The sequence below is a fragment of the Amphiura filiformis genome, chromosome 2 (genome assembly GCF_039555335.1).
Source record: "Amphiura filiformis chromosome 2, Afil_fr2py, whole genome shotgun sequence".
Classification (NCBI taxonomy): domain Eukaryota; kingdom Metazoa; phylum Echinodermata; class Ophiuroidea; order Amphilepidida; family Amphiuridae; genus Amphiura; species Amphiura filiformis.
Window position 1 is genome coordinate 35,237,147 of NC_092629.1, and position 22,384 is coordinate 35,259,530.

The following is a 22,384-nucleotide window of genomic DNA, read 5'->3' on the forward strand; positions in this document are numbered from 1 at the left end:
ATATACCCTGTATTATGTCCTGAATCAAATCTGAGTTCATTTCTGTTTTTCGCGAGGGCGTCTGACTAATAATGTCGAGGCGTATTAAACCCGCTAGACTCCGTCACAGGAATTATTTTATAGTAAGTCCAGTTTATAGCCTTATCAAGACTGCGAAGAAGAGACGAGACACTAAAAATAGAATCAAAATGACAGTTGATCACTGCATGAACTGTTTTCCTGAATTGTAACTTTATTGGGACCTCCTCGTCAAGTCGTCACAGGCTTTTCCTATGTAGAAAAAGGTAAGAAAATTTAAAATTATTTAGTCTTCTTGGTCAGTTAAACTTGTTTTGGTGTATTGTTTTGTGTTTTTTGTTTGTTATAGTGTGTGGTACTACGTGAACGATAAGTTTACCTTGATATTATTAATCAGTATCGAGATACTGATCGTTTTAATACACAATCTCTATATCTGATACTGCAGCTAACAACGCGCTGAACACTTTCATTTTCTGTCGATTTTTGCACAGGAAATAATTAATATGCACATGAGCTTCTTGTCAAAGCACTTATAGCTGTTTTGTTTTCTAAATAGGCCTATTGTAGATTATAGGCAATTTTCAAAAGAGACATTTGTGTTCAAAAAGTTAGTGTTACGCAATTTTAAATTTTTTTAATTGTTATGACCACGCATGTGTGTTTGTGAGCATAAATTAGAGAGAAGTTAAGGTAGGCCCCCTACCTGACTGATGCCACAGTGGACTGATGCACATTGCACACGAAGTACAATTTGTACTGCACTGGTAGCCTACTACACCTACCTCGGCAACGGTTTACCTGTGCAGGTGGCCCCAATCCCGGGGCCCCAATATGAATCCTGGAGTGTAGGCTATATATTAACGTCATGTAAAAATGTCTCTGTGTGTAGATGATCATGATAATAGTTAAACCAACATTGAGTAAAAATTACGTAGCTTTTTTTTTTATCGTGTAGGCCTATTTGCATGTAGGCCTAAAGCACAAATTTGCTCATGTTTTAGACATTATTTATAACCTCTATAAGTTTATGTGCTAGGCCTATATTACGTAATTGGTAAAGTAGGACCGTTACGTCGTCGTTAATCACTGTTCTTATTCACATTGAACTATGATGACTATACCAACTTAATGCTCTGCGTGCTAGCCATAGGCTTCAACATAAAAAGTCCAAATTTTCAGGTATTTTCTCAAAATATCAAAAGCTATCTTAAGAACCACTGAACCAATAGTAGGCTTGTTTGTGCTCATTTTAATGCATTTTTCATGCTGATTCCAAATATAGTCATGAAAATTCACATTTCTGAAATTTTTGACTTAATTTTTTTTTTTTAACTTGTCGTCTGCAGTCGACACCAGCGTGAAGAGAGTTAAAGCTGCATCGTATCTTGACACACTACAGTCCCTCTTAGGACTCTTAGGGCCGATTTCTCGAAGCTTGGCTAGTGGTCAGATTTCCTAAGCCAGCAGGCTATTAATTAAACTCTAGGCCTACCAATGTGGATCCGTTTTATTGTCTTATCTTATCTTATATAATGTAGATGTAGGATGTAAATTTGGGTTAAGCTTGATGACCACTAGCCATGCTTCGTGGAACCGTCCCTTGGTGACTTTGCACTCGACAGGTGCACGTGTAATAGTGTCGTAATAGAATATAAGACTGAAATAGGTGCTTACTCACTATCCAGGAGCTGCTGAGAGGGGCCTCCAGCCTCCGCCCTGGTTGAATGAATGAATGAATGAATGAATGAATGAATGAATGAATGAATGAATGAATGAATAAATGAATGAATGAATGAATAAATGAATAAATGAATAAATGAATAAATGAATAAATAAATAAATAAATAAATAAATAAATAAATAAATAAATAAATAAATAATTTAAGAATCCACCCTGTAGGCATATATTTGCATAGTAAATTACTTGTATGTTTGTATATTACATTGTTTTTCTGTATTTTTCTTTATTGCTTAAAAACAAGTAGATTAATTCCTTTGTTTGATCTTAATATATGCCTATTTTCGGGCTTATTTTGTTGATCTGATTGTTTATAGATTGTCATTGTTTATTTGTTTTTGTTTATTTGCTACTTGACGTGACTAGGAGAATGACTAACTACGTGTGTACTTATTAATTTAAATCCCAATATGTTTCAGCTATCGTGCCACCTCAATAATTTTTAACCCCCTGGACACTGTCATCTAACAGCATTTCTGATTGGTTGATAGCTTAAGGTGGCTGTGCAATAACTTTGTAATTATTCGCGCAAGACATATAAAAGTATACATTTTTATAAAGGCAAGACATCAATAAATCTTAATATAAATACAGATTTGGGGTAAAAACGACAATTATGAAGAAAATCACAAAAAAGTGAGTTTTTGGCAATATTTGTTAGGTACATCATAACAAAAAATCACTCTTTCCAAAATATTTTATTTTGTTTTTAGCTCAATCTTGAGGCTCCATTCCAAAAACGGTTTTTTTATTTTTTTGTTTTTTGCTTTAGTTTTTGAGATATTGACCATATAAGGCATCAAAATGAACTTTTTAAAATTCACAAACGCCTATTTGCACAAAATGATGCCTAAAATCGGAAATAGACCAAAATATAAAAAAATGAGAAAACCGTTTCTTGAGTCGATCATGCTTTTTACAATGATCATATTTGCTTACCTATAGATGCTGTATTTATTGAGTTATCGTGTACCTAAATCGTCATTTTACTGAGAAAATGAACATTGAAATAATGGCCGTTGAAGTTTAAAGTGGTCACATTTTGCCCTTTCATCGAATCTCACAGGAGAATGCGGCAGTTTTCGTTTTTCTACCTTACATTACGTGAACATCGGGTAAATCCACAGCCCGTTGAGAAGTTTGAGCGAAATCCATTCATAACTTGATATTCAAATCGAGGGAGAGAACTTGAAAAAACCCACATTTTATCAGCTAAAACGGAGCCATTTGACCACTTGAAATTAGTGTTTCCAAAGGATGCGCCACGCATGCAGATAAGCGTCGCGTATGTGTAGCGTATCTGTGCGTTAACAAATTGCGCGATACGCAGCGCGATGCGTTGTTGCGCGCGTGTACCTCGCTGATACAACAAAGATTTTCTCTATTTTTAAAATTGCAAACACGAATGAAATAGTGAAATAAAATCCATAAAATAGCGCAGTTGGAGTTTATAAATCTGGATTTTCTTTCCTTGTATTTATAAAAAACATAACAAATTAACAAATATCAGAAAATCTCAATTTTGCGAAAGAAACAACGTCTTGAGTACACAGCCGCGTTAAAATGCTGTTTATGGTCATTGCATTTGCAGATGATCTTATTAATACCCTCCTTGATTGGTTCAAAGCTGGACAAAATAATCGGCAGGTATGGGGTTAAGTAATTTGATTACAAAAATTCAAAGGTAAAATATTGCCATGATCGTTTGATCGTTTCACTCATTTTCAAGTGTTTTAATTCAAACCTTGTAAGGTCAGGATTTCTAAAAGACCAGTGGCATAATGAACACTTCCCGAAAGGATAACCCTTCCTATATTGAGTGTTTTGCGTTAGTAAGCCTACATAAGTATACGTGCCTTGATTACATAAAAATAATAACTTACTATATATGCTTACAGGTGTCGATGACAGATTGGTACTGGAGATAGTTCGTTTTTTAAATACTTGTATATCCAAATTATATATACCGCGATTTCCCAACAATTTATGAAAAAGTTTTTTTCTATGAATGATTTACATTAAAAATTATTTACTGGTACAGTACATACACGACGTCATATCGTGGGATGTAACAGTTAATTACTTGTGGACAAAAATCCCTTTCATGAATTTTGGGGAAATCGATGTATTTCCTAAACAACACACGTAAATTTGTTGATTTAAGAAGGATATTTAAAAAACAACATAGGCCCTATTCATTACTTTGTTTGTGCGTTACAATTTGAATAATCCTTGTAACTTGCAAACAATCCCCGGTACCAAACTTTTAGAGACACTCTGTATGTTCTACACATTTTTTTTTCCAAAATTAATTCCAAATAGTTTTGCTTCCTGAATTGTTCATTTCAAAGATTTCCAAAGAAAAATATAAAGCAAAGAAAATACCACTATAGAAAGTTGGTATTCGTTAAGGGCATGATTTAAGGTGGGGATGAGGTTCCTTGTTAAAGGAATCACTTTGACATGTTTGATATAATTTAAGAATAGCGGTATGTGTTGATATTGCATGGGCCCCCAGTATCAATAAAAACATTAAGGCCGCAGGGCCGACAGGCCCGAGGCCGGAGACTCCCATACGACGACTAAACACTCCAAGTGAGTTCCAAAATAGAATGGCCCCCAGGGCAAGAACGCACAGTGACCTTGACACCATAGAATACGTGTTCTACTTTTTAAAAACTTTAACACCATAATAATATTTCCCTCATTCTTCAAGCCCTGCCCTCTATCGGGGTAAGTTATAGTTTAAACCTCTTGGATGTAGGCCTATACATATTTAGCGGTTAGTGGTTCTTTGTTGCCCTGCGGGGTAATATAGTTGGATATCCAAATTTAGCGGTTACTGGGTCTTTTGTTAAATTCTGTCATTTGAGTAAGTACTTATTTCGTTTGACAAAGACATTTTAAAGCTTTGCATACTTTACAATGCAGGGCCCCTTTTAGGCTGTGTCATCTTACGGCCCCGTTATTTTCAATATATACTTTTCAAAATTATCCCTGTACCAGTTTTAAGTTGCTGTAAAATTAAATATATGGTCTTCCAAACTTTTGTCCACAACTGTGACTGATTTGAGGGAAATCCGTAGAAATAAAATGATCTCAACCCTATGAGATTGGCCGATTGGCCAAGATGAATATTGTGTCCGATTTTGAACCAATCAAGGAGGGTATTAATAAGATCATCGGCAAATGCAGGTTTAACCACAAATTGTTTAAAGCCTAGTCATATAATTGGCAATTGAAATGAGCATTTCAAGTTATCAACCAATCAGAAATGCTGTTAGATGAAGAATATGCATGCCCTATTTTAATAGGAACTTGAATGTCATGAAGAAGCGTATTTAACATAGCAGACAACAGACAGACGCAGCTGGCAGAATAGTCTTTTTCCTTCCGATACTTATAAATAAAATCACAACTTCTCTCTCTCTCTCTTTTTCGCTTCAGGGGCGTTTTATATCTTATTTGAAGTCATCATGGATTCGTTATACTTTCTGGGAATATTATATGTGTGTTACTTTACACTCCGAGATGTTCATGCAATAGGTAAGATGCCATGCTTGTGTTATTTTAATTAAAGAATAATGGTATTGTTTTAAAATCCTGGGAAATACCTCTCCCGCAAAAAAAATATGTAATTTTTGACACGCTAAGATGGGCAATTGTACGGTGTTCGACATGTGCCACTTTTGCCAAAAGTTGTTTTATTTTTGCCAAAAGTTTTTTAAAATTGTTTTGTTACCATTGTCAAGCATATACGGTTGACAATGTCTACCTTAACTTTTAAAAAAATTTTCAAAGATTTCCTAAGATTTTAAACTAGTGATTAGATTTTAACGCGTGCTCTCTCTCTCCCACCCCTCCTTCCCTCTCTTTCTCTCTCTCCCCACCCTCTCTCAATAACTCAAAATCTATACATCAAATGTTAAAACTGAAAAAAGATACCCAGCCGTGTTCTGCAAATTTTGATGCCTCGATCATTTGTTTGTCTTAATAGCCCAAAATGTATTGCCATGGCAACCCTTCCCTTCATTGAAAAGGTATCTATAGCTATTATAGCTATTTAGTGCAACTTTTGATTATGCACCTTTTTGTATTTAAGGAGACACCATGGCTATAAGGCTATTCAGACAAGCAGGGGCGTAGCCAGCTTTCTTGGTCAGGGGGGGGGCAAAATAAAATTTGTGGGGCACAGACGAAAAAAAATGCAGTTGCATCATACAATACATAGAGACTGTATGTCTTCGAGCTTCCCGAAAAGGGCCTTATTGGGATGATGTGCGCGCGTAGCGCGCAAAAAATGGTATTTTACACTATTTTCGCCCATTATCCGGCTAAAAAGGGCTTTATTGTTACAATTTGCGCGCGTAGCGCGAAAATTTTGTATTTTACACTATTTTGGCCCTGAATTTTGCTAGAAAAGGGCTCCTTGCCCTTTTCTTTTCCCTTCCTCCTGATTTTCTCTCTCATTTTTTGTCAGAGGGGCACTTTTTCTTTCATTTTTTGTCAGGGGGGGCACTCTGCCCCACCTGCCCCCCCCCCCCGCTGGCTACGCTACTGCAGACAAGGTATCGAGGGTCACTTTCTTTTTACTGAACATCTCAAAAATGTGATTACCCCTCCTTTAAATAATGATCATTATTCAAAAACGGGCTATTATATTACAAATCTGTCAATGCGTTGGAAGCAGAAGTTATTTCTGCACATTTTGACACCTCATTTGTAGCTAAATATTGACGTTTTTATACATTTAAATCAATGTAACCCAAGATTTGAAAGTTCCAGTAAATTCTATTGACTTGTATTCAGTATAATGGAAAGAAATCTGTGTAATGATATCTGAGTGTTTTTGTGTTGTTGTAAGAGCAACTTTCAAATCTGGACCTCGCTACATTAAACCACAGATATTGGAAACTGACCGGTGTTTTATTGTTTTCTGGGCTATCCTATCAAATGAGGTGTCAAAATGCGCAGAAATAAATTCTGCTTCCAACGCATTTTACAGATTTGTAATACAATAGCCCGTTTTTGAATAATGGCCATTATTTAAAGGGAGTAATTACTTTTTGGGGGGTGTGTTTATTTATAACACGAACGATAGTATACGTGCGGTACTTACACTGTTAAAGCCTTAATGTACGATCTTATAATATGAAATTGGTTAATTTTTTTCATATTTGTAATGTTTACACATGTCCCAACTTGCACCTAAATGGAATCGGCCAAATTTGTTGTCTTTGTAGGTCAACAGAGCAAAGTTCGACATATTATAATTTAAAAAATTATGAAAATATGTCCTCCCATAGAACTGCATGTTAAATGGCCAAAATAACTATTGGGGTTTCTTTCACTTTACCTTGTTGTTTCAACTTAAAAATGGACAGCAACCCTTCCCGGCAGTTATTACTAATAGGCCTATTATTTCAACATTTTGATTCAAGAATAACAAAATTAAAATTTGACAGAAATCGTACATTAAGACTTTAATGTGCACGGGATGATGTATAACTCTAGATGACTGAACCAGCATCACACCAGGAAAACAACTTTTTCCTTAATCACACGTATCATTATCATGTGCTACTTCCTATCAGGTGGTGGTTAATTCCAGGGGGAAATTGTGGGGATAAATTTTACTACGGTCTGATTCTTCGAATCTAAATTTTCGATCTTAGAAAAAGGGGAGTTCTTGCCTGCTCTGTATCATGTGTATGTAGAACTCTCAAGAGCCGGAGATGGGTTCTTGAAAATTGACCGAACCACCAAATGGATGTTTCTGGCATTAAAGACCCATGCAGTGATTCCAGCGCAAGTGTAAAAAAAAAAGCTAAAAAATTAAAATTGTTTATAAATTGCTTGAAAGTGAGGTATAAGACATTGTCATATGTTATTTTGAAATAAAAATGAAAAAATTGGCAAAAAATAAAAAAACAGCAGTATTGACGAAGCCGCATAATTTCAAATACATGTGTATAGCTAGCTAATTATATACTGTCAGTATACATGGTATATAAATTACAAATTCATGTAAATGTATTGGTTTGTCTTAAATACACGGCTTTCGGCTGAACCACCAGCAGGCTATGTTAGCACATCTAAGACAATGACAAAGGTATCAAAGTATGAATTTTGATGATTTTTACGATCATCCGGATAAGCAAATAACTGAATGTGCCTTTAACAATGCTCTGTTGCCATACACAGCACATTTGGCTGATTCTAATATTAGCTTAAGGGATCTAAAATGAGCGTTTATTGCGTTTCGACAGTATTTTTTGTGGGACATGAGAGCACCTCAGACCTATCGAATTGCATTCTGAATACGAAGCATGTCTTTCTGATATCAAATAATTTACATTTTTTGAAAATCACAATATAATACAAATTTTATGACAAATTATAAAAATTTGATATTTTTCACATTTTTGATATATAACAGTCCTCGAAGTAAATTATATAACTCTAATGATATATTCTTAAAGTGTATGTAGCAGGAGGAAAAGCCGACGATCAATTGAAAATTTTGACCTTTCATATTGAAGATATGGATTTTTTCCCAAAAAGACCTAATTTTTGGGGTGTTTTGGAAAAAAATCCATATCTTCAATACGAAAGGTCAAAATTTTCAATTGATCGTCGGCTTTTCATCCCACCTACATACACTTTAGGAATAAATCATCAGATTTATAAAGTTTACTTCAAGTACTGTTAAATATCAAAAATATCAATTTTTAATGATTTGCCATAAAATGTGTATTAAATTGCGAATTTCAAAAAATGAAAATTATTTGATATCAGAAGGACATTCTTCGTATTCAGAATGCAATTCGATATGTCTGATGTGCTGTAATGTCCCAAAATAAATACTGTCCAAACGTTCATACCCCACCCCTTAAGTTGGGAAGGGGCTGTGCAATAATTATGAGCCATGGGAAGGGCACAATCGAGGAGGGGCATAGGGGTGTGCGTCGCAGAGCACCGAACTTGAGGAACTGAGAAATGATTTTCGGGCAAAATATGGGCTTCTGAACTGAAATGTCAACATATTGTTTGGGTCTAATGAATGAAACGTGGGTCAAATTGTATTATAAGCTGTGATGTGGTACTGGTGCCTTCCAAATTTGAGCTAAAGACCGGGCTAAAGAGCTTGCTACAATTGTCGGAGTTTCACTCAAGGGGAGCTTTAAAAGAACTAGAGCTTGATCCCCAAATGTGGGTCTTTGGAACTGACTGCGGGAGAGCCTAAAAAGGGGACCCTTGACCGATACATATACCCAAACCACATGTGAATGCCTTCTCCGAGGATAAAATTGCGGGGGGAGGGGGCACATTTTGGCGCGCCATTTGGAAATTTTACCCCCGGGGGCTCATAAACAAAACCAAAATGTCAAGAAAATCAGGTTTAAAAAAATAATTTAAAAAGGTCGTACATTATGGCCTGAAATACACGCAGTCAATACAGTTTTAGTCATATTGCTGTAAATAGCGCCTATATACGCACAGCTATAAATAGAGGATACATTAACAATATCATATAATGTCAATGTCAATGATCATGATAACATAACATTATTCAAGGCTTTCCCATTTTCTTCAAAGTGTCTATTTTTACAACGAAACGGAAAAGGGCGATTTATTAATTTTACTGACGAAAATAAAGCGTATATTATACGTAAATAGAATAGTCTCAAGGTTAAAGTAAAGCACGAGGGCCAAATTATGCACGAGCACATTTATTTGATTTTGTTCCAACTTAATTGAGCAAAAACATGTTTTTGTGTGATTGTCTCCAAAAACGGTGTTGATAAATTATTCATCCTTTTGAAAAATGTATAATTTTGTAAGTCGTGAAAGGAACTTTTACTAAATGTATTTCTGAGACTTGACAGTCCCCTTAATGGGCTATTCCATTGAAATCCATACACCCCCTATGGAAGACATGACATGCCCGTACAGGGGGTACGGATTTTAAATGGAGTCATCCATTCGTGTAACCTCGCTGAAATTCACACTGTCTGTATGGGAGATTAAAGTCATGTGTTCCATAGGGGGTGTATGGATTTCAACTGGAATAGCCCAACGCTCCCTTAATCATGTTAATACCGTGCTTCCACGTCTGATTTCATCACAATGGGATGTAAGAAAATAGCCTATATAATACGTAATTCAGTTTCATCCTTGATTGAATGTCGTAATAGGATGAAAATTATAAACTGGGCTCAAAAAGAAACTTATCATTTTTGAAAAATAGTCTATATAATACGTAATTCAGTTTCATCCTTGATTGAATGTCGTAATAGGATAACAATTATAAACTGGGCTCAAAAAGAAACTTATCATTTTTCACAAGATCATATCTTAAGATCCTGTCCATAAAAATGAACCAAAAATTGCACACAGGGTTACTTCAATACTCTATATTCTAAACACTGTATGGTCAGTAACCAAACAGTTGTCCAACTGACAGAACAGCACAATTCTGTTGCTTCATTTAAGCATCAAGTTATGGAGTTTTACCAGTCCAAATTTGCTCGCACCTTTGATGCAACTTCTGTTTGCACTTGGACCTCTTTTTGTAACTGTCCAAATTGCAGGCAAATGTAACTTAACCTGCATTTTCCCCCTCTAATTTATATTTCCCTTCCCTTCTTTTTTGGTTTTGGTGGGGCGGTCTTAGAGGTGCCTGCCTGTTCGCTCCAGCTATTCACTGGACTTTTTAAAACAAATATTGTTCCTTTCATAATATTGTGTAATTTTTGATGTAACTTATGTGCAATATTATATATTTTTTGTAATTCTGTGCCAGTGATAAAGTGTAATAAATAAAAAATAAAATAAATAAACACAATGCACTGACATGGAACAGCTTCCAAGACCATATTCACAGCCCAATAATTGGCACCAACACAAGAAATCTGTGAGTAAGTGGAATAGTGTGGAACAAGACCTGTTTTTGAAGAAAGTGTAGGCCTATGAAAAGCAGAAGCAGCCCTGTGTATGTAAGCATTCTCACATATTTCTTTTGTTGAGTGCCAATTATTCGCATGTGAATGTGGTCCAGGAAGCTATTTCGTGTCAGTGCATTTTGCTGTTGTGTCAGTTGGACAACTGCTTGGTTACTGACATGTGTTTAGAGTAGAGTATTGAAGTAATCATGTGTGTAATTACCATAGATAATTATTGATTAACTATAAACCATAGAAACTTACTTTTTGCAACTTTGCGACGTTGCCTTTGGAACCACCAGACTTCATCAGGCAACTGACCCGCTGGGCTGGTCACCATGGTCACGGTGATAGTCGTCTAACATTCTAAGCGGGTCAGTTGCCTGATGAAGTCTGGTGGTTCCAGACGCAACGTCACAAAGTTGCAAAAAGTAAGTTCCAGTAGGCCTACTTGATATAATTCCAAAACTCTGTTTGAAACTACTGGATGACTATTAAGAACATTCACTCATTAATGTCGTAAATTGTTTTGGTGCCAAATGTTATGACGTCAACTTACAACAAAAAACAAAACAAACAAAAAAACAAAAATATCAATTTTTAATCATTTGCCATAAAATGTGTATTACATTGCGAATTTCAAAAATCAAAATTATTTGATATCAGAAGGACATTCTTCGTATTCAGAATGCAATTCGATATGTCTGATGTGCTCTAATGTCCCACAATAAATACTGTCCAAACGTTCATACCCCAGCCCTTAAGCAATTTATAAACAATTTTATTTTTTTTTACACTTGCGCTGGGATCACTGAATGGGTCTTTAATAATACGTCTAAAGTTGGGTAGCTCCATCCCCGGATAAATAGGCCTATCTGTCGACATGTCATATACATATGTTTTGGCCAATATTATCAATATTTATCATACCACATACAGTATTTGGATACATTTTGACCTCTAACAAATTATCACCGTAATTAATATAAATCATTTAATTTGACTAGATTAAACTGATTAATTATTATTTAATTTACAATATGCGAATTTTTAACACCCAGACAACCATACATACATGATCCTACTAATTAATTAACTAATTAGGTAGGCCTAGGCCTAACTAAGATCATAGATCATCTAAATTAGATGATCTATGCTATAAGATGAAAGATGTTTTGATAGCAGAGGCCCAGTTGCTCTGTAAACACGAAACGTTTTTACAGAAAACATGTCGGGTTATTAGTATATAATGGTACAACACGTTTTAATAATGCTCAAAAACATTTTTGGACACTTACTGCGAAACATTTGAACATATTATATTATATTACATTACAGTACAGTACAGTACAGTACAGTACAGTACAGTACAGTACAGTATATTATATTATATTATATTATATTATATTATATTATATTATATTAAATTATATATTATATTATATTATATTATATTATATTATATTATATTATATTATATTATATTATATTATATTATATAATGGGTCCATGTTTTAGGCCTCATAATATTCAAAAACATTTGTGAAAAATATAGGAAACATTTTAACAAAATGTTCTCCAGTGAAGTCCACTGTTGACTTTAACTTTATCCTTTGTGTACATCTTGCACAGATGATAGAATATTTTGCAAAAATGTATGCAAACAATAACATTTAGACAACATTTTAAAAATGTTGTTGTAGTGTTTCTTCGTGTAAAAACGTTTTAAAAACATGTTCATGACCTTTATGTAATCGTTATTAAAATGTTTGTACCAAACTCAAATACATGTGTAACTTATTTGTAACGTTTGAAAGCATTTTTGTGTTTCCAAGGTGCAATTACATGCCTATAATATTAACTCAGTTTTCGATAGCTTTTAGCGTCAAATATGAGGCATATCTGCAAAGAATTCGATCTTGATATTTAGACGTATATATTTATATAAAAGCAGTATTTTTTTAGCCGTACTACTATTTTTCCAAGACCTGGAACGCAAAAAACATCCTACTTGTCTTATGTGCAAAAACTGTTGGGGGACTTGGACAACTATACTGCCAGATGCCATTACCACTCTGGATTCAAATCGAGTAGGCCTACATGGAGAAACATAAAGTCGCCTGCTTCGCAGCCGAATGAAATGAATGAATGAATCTGCAGTTGATAATCTTCTAGCCTGTGCGCACTTCATTTTAGAAACGAACAACATCATCAACAACTACAACTATTTTTTCTTCAAGTCCATAATCATCATGATCATCTTTTGTTGTTGGCGTGGTTGTTGTTGCCCGTTTTCCTTGCATTTTGTTTGTAATCTCTCCTAAACGAAATGCCAGATTCGATCTGAACTAACTTGAACAATGTACAGTCTCATCATAAAACGCTTTTCGTAATCCATAGCCTCATTCCCCACTTTTCAAAACAAAAAAGTGAAATTGTTATACTACCGGAAACCTCTGGCTACATAAATGTTTGTGTGCAAAAAAATTCTTGCAGATTCATTCGCTTGGCAAAAATATCGTCAAATTTGTATTTAAGTAAACATATTTTTCACCAGGTTCACCGTCGCAAATAATAAAGGAGGCAATCAGGAAAAAAAGTGATTCCGCCTGGGAATCGAACCCGGGACGTCAAGTTTACAGCAACGAAATTACAGCACAGTGGCCTATGGACCAATGTCAAATACATAACATCATGCATGCATATACAAACGCCAAATCGGAATCAACTGAAATTTTGTGAATAAACGTTTTTCGTGGATATCTACCGTAAAATGGGGTAACTTCGGTCAGCGGGGTAACTTTGGTCGGTCCAATATATATTTTTAAGTGATCATATTTTCGTACAGCAATATTGTTTTTTGTCATATTTGGTGTCAGTTTGTTAAGAAATATATTCGGGATTTTTGACCAAAAATGAGCATTTTTTTACATTTTTTTCCGAAAAAATAAAAATCGATATTTGTGAGCAAGGATGTGTGCTTGATTAATTTTGCAAGGGGTCAAATGTCACAAAAAATAACAACTTGCCCATATACAGCGAAGATCAATTTTTTTTCTTCTTGGAATGTAATACTCTGACCAAAGTTGCCCCAAGGGTAACTTTGGTCAGGCTATTTATAACCCCTAGGGTACCCTTACAAAATTATTTAAAAATCTTTTTCAACTTCAAGGTGTAGAAGGGAACCCTAATGTCATAAAAAAGAGATAATTAGAAATAAAATTGGTTTTGTTTAGAAGCAGTGGTTTAAAAACTCTGAAAAGTGCCCAAAGTTACCCCATTTTACGGTACTACATAAAAAGTGGATGCTAGAATCACATAATACTCCAGCTTTTAATATTTTCATTTATTGCACATAAGCAATAATGAAATAATACACCAGATTATCGTGTATTTATATAATCTTTTCTCCCTGTCTTTTTAATTGCAGATCTCATGTTGGTTGGTGAACTCAACGTCCTCAGCATAGGTTCGCACATATCCATGGCACCGATGAACACACTTGCTTTTAAATCTTTGAATCTTGGCGATATGGGAGATCCTCATGGCATAGACTTTGATCCTGTAGATGCTAGGATCTACTGGACGGATATGAAGAAAGGGACGATAACTCGATCGCGATTGAGTGGTTCCAACAAGGAGGTACTCTTTAACAACGCACTGGGTAATTTAACATTTACTTATTTGAAGAGCTTGTTCCCCAAACATGTTAAGTCCACAAACACATGTTTCTGATTTACCTGTGCAATATTGCAATGGGTTCTGATGCTGTAGGTATAGTAATTTCAGTTGGATGCACCATTACAACGCAAACAGTGGATGGATGCACAGTAACAATACTGTGTGAAGCCTTTGTTCCCAAATGAGAACAATAGTCTGCATATTGTTAAGTAGCATTGTTGTGGTAAATAATGGCTTGTTGATGGTACAACTCATTGTTGCTATAATGCCAAACTTGTCAAAGTAATTGTGATTGTATCACATAAGTAAATGAGGAACAAGTGGCTGTGGACTTAACATGGTTTGTAAACAAGCTCTTCATTTGTTTGCTTGTTTATGTTGTTTGTAGTTCAAAAATATATTATTTCAATGCACTGCGTTCTAGCTATAGGCTTCAACATAAAAAAAATTAAGATAGTTTCTAAAAATATCAAGAGCTATCTTAAGAACCACAGAACCAATACTAGGCTTGTTGGTACTCATTTTGATGCATTTTTCATGCCGATTTCAAATATGGTAATGAAAATTTTGGAATAAAAACAAATGAAACTAGCCAAGTGGGGTTGAAATAATCCATTAAAATTCACGGTGTCTGACCGCGCGCCAGTACTGGTCGAACACAGATTATCAGTGACTATGATCCGTGCAACGGATTGAAAATTATGTAGGGCCTATTTTCATAAACTTCTTGATCAATGATCAATTTTCAAAATTCAAAAGGTATAGACCTATAAATCATGATAGTGAAAGCTGTTTTACTGTGTAAATGCATTAACTTCCCGATGGTACCGTTCTTTCGGAGATACCCTGTATTCTTTTGATCGCATTGTCTGTCCTCCTTAAATGTGTAAAAGGGCAAGTGGTGTATCTCTGTTTTGAAGTGTTACATTTCACTGCAAAAGAAGTGTGATACCGCGACGCAATTGTTCGCTCTGAAATAAATCCATGAAATAACACAGACTTCTTTCACGTAACCCCCCAAACCCCCCAAAAAAAACCCCAAACAAACAAAAACAACCAGTAAACAAAAAAACGTTGTTCATATTCGCCGTTGAAGTAGTATTGTATTAGTAACAGGATTAATAACCATAGCAATGGGTTTAAATACTATTTTTTAATGTATTGCCCCTCACTATATTTAGACAGAGCACACTAGGCCCTATATACCCGTGCGTGTGTCTGCAATTAATAATAAATCCTGTTACATCACTACTTCTTGAATGGCCTTTTTAGTTGGGTATCTACGGGGAAGTCCCGTGCACCCCTCAAAATAAGTCCAAATTTCAGCCTAAAAAATAGTAAAACAAACCTAAATGTGGGGTCTATAAATACTCTAATACATGTTTAAGTTGACAAAATGTGTGTGTGTGTGTGTGGGGGGGTATTGTCATTGTGTGCCCGGCCCCCCTGAATATTGGGGCCATCCCCTTCTCCCTGGATTGACGCCCTTACTGCCATTTCATGCCAACAACACGAGGTACAGGTGCACCTAAAAATGTTCCAAGATGTTTTTTACAAGAATTAAATGTTCATAGGTTATCCCGAATCAGACAACACTGTTATAAGTCAAACCCATGAATTCACATAGAATAATACAATAACCGTCTAAGTTAGTCATAATGACATGTATTTCCTTGTTGGCTAACTTCCATAGCCATGTCTGAGTTATGTATATCATACATGATGAAATTAGAAATATTAAAAACCTTGTATAAGTCTGCTCGAGTAACTTCCAATTTAGAATAACATTTTTAAATGACGTTAGGAACAACATACGTATAGGTCCTTCATGCCAAAAATGTCCCAGCTTGCACTATTGCTTAAAGTCAGTAAGCCACAATCTTTTAAAATGAGTTTGATCTATTGACATAGGCCTATTTGTAATGTTTCCACATGTCCCAATTTACACCTAAATTGGATTCAGCCAAATTCATGCAGTTTTTAGGACAGCGAGTTTGAATTAAAGTCATTTAAATTCCCCATAGAACACCGCAGTTAAGCGGCTAAGATGGTGAATGAGTTTTCTTTCATTTTGCCTCGTTAATTTGCCTTAAATTGACCAACAAACTGACAGTTGTTACTATATATAGGCCCCTATAATAATATCTTGCTATATTTGGCAAAAAAATCACCAAATTAAGGGGCTGTGCAATATTAAGAGCCGAAGGGGGAAGCAATTTTCGGCAATCCAAGAAGGGGGGCAAGCGATTTTTGGCACACATTCATGGGGCGCCTTTTTTAATTAAACGCTCTAAAAGGTTTAGGAAAACAGTGCGGAAACGCTTTAATATGCAAATTTCCTGCTCGCTGCGCTCGAAACATATATCTAGACCATTTAAGGTTGACAAATAATGGCATGTTCAAGGGGCAAGTGTGTGTGTGTAAAGGGGGGGCAAGGAGTTTTTGGCGGGCCGAGAGGGGGGCAAGCGATTTTTGGCGGGCCGTTCGAAAATTTACCCCCCCCACGGGGCCTCATAATTATTGCACAACCCCTAAAATTCAACCGAAATCGGCTTTAGAACAACTTGGGACGGACTGCGTCAGCCAGGGGTAATCACCCTTTACTCAATTCAAAACTGGCAGCGATATTCATGTAGAGGTCAATTGTCCCCTCCGAAGGACCGAGTATTCTTATGGTTCATTTACCCAATTCTAAATAAACCATTGGAAAGCGGAAATCTGAGTTTAATCTCCGTAAGTTGTCAATTAAATGTCATAGTCTATCCAAGGAAGCTGCCGTGCCGCGGCAGATTGGACCCGAGACCTCAGGCAGTAGCGTAGCCAGCAGGGGGAAGACCAGACTACCCCCTGACAAAAATGAAAGAGAAAAGTGCCCCTAACAAAAATGAAAATCGGGAAGGTGGAGGAAAAGAAAATGGGCAATTTGCCAACACTTCACCGTCCTGATAGACCAAAATCCGGGACCAAAATAGTGTAAAATGTCTTTTTTTTTTGCGCGCTATACCCGCTGCACATTGTCCCAAAAGCCCTTTTTTGGAAGCTCGAAAACTTAACATGACCGTCTAAAAACCGGTATGTGTATATTCCACCGATAATGCCTGATCAATTTTTTAGTCTTTTCCCCCGAAATTGATCATTCCCCTTCCACCGACCAAGAAAGCTGAATATAATTATACTAAGTACGCCCCTGACCAAAGCCGCGTGCCCTAACATTAAAGCACGATTTCCTCCTTATAAACCTTAAATCGTTTTTGACACAATAATACGTTAATAAAAAAACGCTTTACAAATGTTGGCATAACTACACAATACACACCACACCATGGGCACAGCCCCGAGCTGCTTCGAAGGAATAGCCCCTCAATTTGATATTTTCTTGTATTTTGACAAATAATCCCCTATAGTCACATCATAATTTCTTTTTACATTTTGGGACTTGGACAAATGTCTTCAACGAAGCGCCATCTATCTAGTAGTTGGACAAATTATCCCCTACAGTCACGACATGGCTTTTTGATTCTGGTATTTGGACAAATAATTTCAGACAGAGAGGGCGTGTTGATTGAAAACAGCCCGACGGTGTTGGTCGGCGTAGACGCAGTGTCTTCAACGAAGCGCCATCTATCTAGTAGCTGGACAAATAATCCCCCTACAGTCACGTCTTTTAAGACGTATTCTGGTAATTAGACAAATAACCGAACACACTTGTACACAGAGAGGGCGATTTAGCCATAAGGTATTATTCGCCGGGATTATTCGGCGTAGACGCAGTTGAAAACTCATTATTTGAGTAGTCCAAGGTTCCGCACCATGGGCCATTAACCAAGTGCGTCCATGTCCAAATAGGATATGCACGCAATTCTTGGTTTTATGTTGGCGCAGTCGGCGCAGACGTAGTTCTGAATTCGATAGAGGGCTTATAGGTCTTGGTTTTATGTTGGCGCAGTCGGCGTAGACGTAATTCGATAGAGGGCTTATAGGTCTTGGTTTTATGTTGGCGCAGTCGGCGTAGACGTAGTTCTGAATTCGATATGGGGCTTTGAAAACAGCATGCTTCTTAACAGGACATAGACACACTTGCGTGTAGGTTTTGACCTCGCCGCAGTCGGCGTGGACATAGTTGAGAATTCGCAGTGTTCCGTAATTAATGGACACACTTGCGTGTAGGTATAGACCTCATAGTTGAGAACTCGCAGTGATCCTTACTTAAACACAATGCACGACTAAACATAATGTATGAGGGAATGCCTCGTTCTAACAAGAAAGCCCGACTGCGCGTTGGGACGAGAGACCTTATTTTTTGTAATATATTTAGAATCAATCGTATCAAATTTTTAGTCTAGTTGTAAAAACCATAAAAAGAGTCTCAATCAGTCTCATTAATTTTTATCTATTTTGCTGTTTGTTGGTATAAGAACATGTGTAATAGTGCAATGCATCGCAACAAGACCAAACTCATATAATTTGGATTCTATTATTTTTAGAATTCAGTTTATTCCAAAGCCATAAATTCGCGGGAGAATTGTCCCAATTTTAACGTGATAAAATGGACTTTACAATCCATACCCGATGACCCCCCCTTTTTTTTTTTTTTAGTTGCGGCTACCCAATGAACCCCTTTCTTTGGTTGCGGCTACCCATAACCCCATTTTTTTTCTATAATAGCATCATCAAAATGCAACTAAAAAATGCCGAAACTGTCCAATTTTGCTTCATTTTTTCCAAATTATGCCGAAAGTTTCAAAATTTTGCTACATTTTTTCACAATTTTCTACCCGATGACCCTTTCTTTCAATCTTATACTCGATGACCCCCTTTTTTATTTTGTTTGTACCCAATGACCCCTTTAGTTTTAAAAATAACGCTTTGTACCCGATATGCCCCTACTTCGCGACTCCGGTAGGCACATACCCGTCACTTCCAAAGTTGAGTGCCCCCTGTCCCCGAGGTCCAAGTTGGATATGGTATACAAATGTGACTCAAAGACAGAGATATACACAATTATTGTTAAATTCTTGATGGTTTATTGATAGTAATAACAAAAGAGCGGTTCTCGGGTTGCGCGGTTTTCGGCATACGCGGTTGGTGTGTAAGGTTGTTGGGTGATGGTATGGTAGTGGTTGTGTTAAGATGTGAGTTTCTTTTCAGAACCCTGTATGGGCGAAGCCTGGATGGTGGATGGGGAGTGTGGGGTGATTAAAGAAGGAAATAATATGGAAATGTAATAGGCCGCACAGCTGTGTAATGTTTATGTTTTATAAGATGCCCAGAGCACGGGTTGGGATATGGGATATCCCCTCGTGGTGTCGAGTTCACAACAGGTGTTGGTATTGCTTTACCAAAACAACCCGAGCCGTGTGTTGGAAGTTTTTGTATGTATAGACAGTTTCCTAGCAATGTTGACTGTACCAGCCAAGTTTCATGCCCATGCGTAATTTTTCTTTCCCCTGTATATTGATATATTAAGAATACGATTAAGCATCATTAATTTGATCTCGTGCGCTAGTTTGTAATGTTTGAATGTTTCTATGTTCCAGTGTATGATGCGTAGGCCTCTTTCCTTGTTTGCATGATTATATTAGGCCGGCGGGTAAGCATCATTAATTGATCTCGTACACTGGTATGTAATGTGTTGTTTGTACTGTTTACCCCGCATGACTGCTCATATCCATAAGTACCAGACTTGAGTCCTGTTTATCAGGGACAGTCTGTGTAGCTCAGTGGTAAGAGCGCTCGCCCGACAAGCGAGAGGTCTGGGGTTCGAGTCCCCGCACAGGCAGGTATGTCCGGAGTTTTACTCTGGTATTTCTGCCTATGCGTGTAATGTTTCCATTTGTAAATTCATGTTTAATTGTGCTAGTGTGCGATGCGTAATTCTTCTTTCCCTGTATATTGATATATTAAGAATACGATTAAGCATCATTAATTTGATCTCGTGCGCTAGTTTGTAATGTTTGAATGTTTCTATGTTCCAGTGTATGATGCGTAGGCCTCTTCCCTTGTTTGCATTCCAAGTATTTACAATCACGTTTTTAAAATGTTTTCACGACCTTTATATAACGCGACATTTAAATGTTATTAAATTGTTTTACGTTTTATAACATTCCAAACACATTTTTGAAAACTTGGTACAAATCATTCTAAACAGAATGTTATTTTGGAGTTGAAAAATATTTTGAAAAAAAAATGTTTGTCCAAGTATTTACAATCACGTTTTTAAAATGTTTTCACGACCTTTATATAATGCGACATTGAAATGTTATTAAAATGTTTTACGTTCTTATAACATTCCAAAAACATTTTTGAAAACTTTGTACAAATCATTCTAAACATAATGTTATTTTGGAGTTGAAAAATATTTTGAAAACGATGTTTGCTCCAAATATTTCGTTTTTATAAATATTTACAAATGAAGGTAAAATGTTTCTAGTAAATGGTTGAAATTTTAAACAATGTTTTTGCTTCCTAAGACTATGTATTTATTATCAATATCATGCCTTATACTCTGTTTGACCAAACTTCCTATTCAATCATGAGATGGAAATTTGTTTTTAAGATGTATCCGGGAGTTGTATAACACTTTCAATTTTCATTTCATCACGCTCTAAAACAAACGATTTCTTATGTATTACTTTGTTTCGTGATGAAAATCGTGATGTTTTATTTCATCACTCACGAAAAATTGATTTCTTATGTATTACTTTGTTTCGTGATGAAAACCGTGATGTTTTATTTCATCATCACGCTCTAAAACGAACGATTTCTTATGCATTATATTTGTTTTGTGATGAAAATCGTGATGTTTTATTTCATCACGCTCTAAACAATAATTATAGTTACATGCATTTTAAGAAAAAAAATCTTATTAAAACAGTATGTTGTTTAGAAAAAATGTAGAAAGTGATGATGATGATGATGATGATGATGATGATGATGATGACCTTGCCCTAAATCGTGCGTATATCTATAAAATAAGGCACTTCAATAATCAATAATCAGTCCCGCGACGGTCTCCGCTAACTAGCTAGGGTTATGGGCGCTGATTTTCATGTTCACTGTCACTTACTCATCAGCGAAGTACGACCCTTTGTCAATCACCTTCAGTACCCCATTTCGGCATACTATATAAGAAACTCATCATGATGATCGAACAGAGAGTACTTTAAATGTAGCTTGTACCGTTTTCGTGTGGCATTCTTCAGAAGTGAGCGGTCCGTTTACCAAAATTTTCGGTCAAATCTCCATTCAATTAACACGGGAGTTGGCTAGCTATGCCTTGCCCTCACTCACTATTTTACCTAAGTACCAAATTTCTGAATATCTAACCTATAGCTGTAATTTTAGGTCATGTACTTTTAATATTGGCCGGTTAACCCTAACCCTAACCCTACCACAATATACTGCCGGCCATTTTGAAAAAGTCCACTGAACCAATGTAGATACATTTTATGCAAAAAATCCGGCAAAAAAGCTTTCCGGATTCGGTTTCAGCAGCCAAAATGGCTATAGAATCCACTCGTCTAATAAATGAAAAAAAAAAAATGCTATCATTTGCCCAGGTACGGTATTGTGCAAAATTTTACTAAACAGCAGAGTAAAATCTTTCCCTTACTCAACACCGGGTAATTTTACTCAATTCATGTGATGTTTGGTTTATAATGTGATTTTTGGTTTACATTGTGATATTTTGGTTTAAAATGTGATTTTTGATCAAAAATTAGTTTTTGGTCTAAAATGTGCTTTTTGATCAATAATTTGATTTTTTGTTGGTCAAAAATCAAAAATGTGACTTTTGGTCAAAATTAATGTGATTTTTGGGTTGGAAGGTGTTTTTGGTCAAAAATGTGATTTTTTTTTTTCCTTGTATGTATGATTTGTTTTCCTTTTCTAAAACATCTTGTTTTAAAATTGGGAAACAAATGATAATGACGTAGATATTCATTTGTTTTATACACATTACCCACCTAAAAAAAGGCGGACAGTCCTATATTGCATAATA

General features: G+C 36.0%; 1 protein-coding gene and 1 non-coding gene across 2 annotated transcripts in view; both read left to right on the forward strand.

Annotated features, from left to right (window-relative positions):
* Positions 1–5,210: 5,210 nt before the first annotated feature.
* LOC140146137 (low-density lipoprotein receptor-related protein 2-like) overlaps positions 5,211–22,384 on the forward strand; it is a 38,764-nt gene continuing 21,590 nt past the window's right edge. The window contains exons 1-2 of the mRNA XM_072167896.1: positions 5,211–5,305; positions 14,135–14,368. Coding sequence (XP_072023997.1) covers positions 5,236–5,305; positions 14,135–14,368 — 304 coding nt within the window. The 5' untranslated portion in view covers positions 5,211–5,235. The remainder of the gene's footprint in view (positions 5,306–14,134; positions 14,369–22,384) is intronic.
* On the forward strand, positions 20,092–20,164 carry Trnav-gac (transfer RNA valine (anticodon GAC)). Its single transcript has one exon. It is a non-coding gene; the product is annotated as a tRNA-Val (tRNA).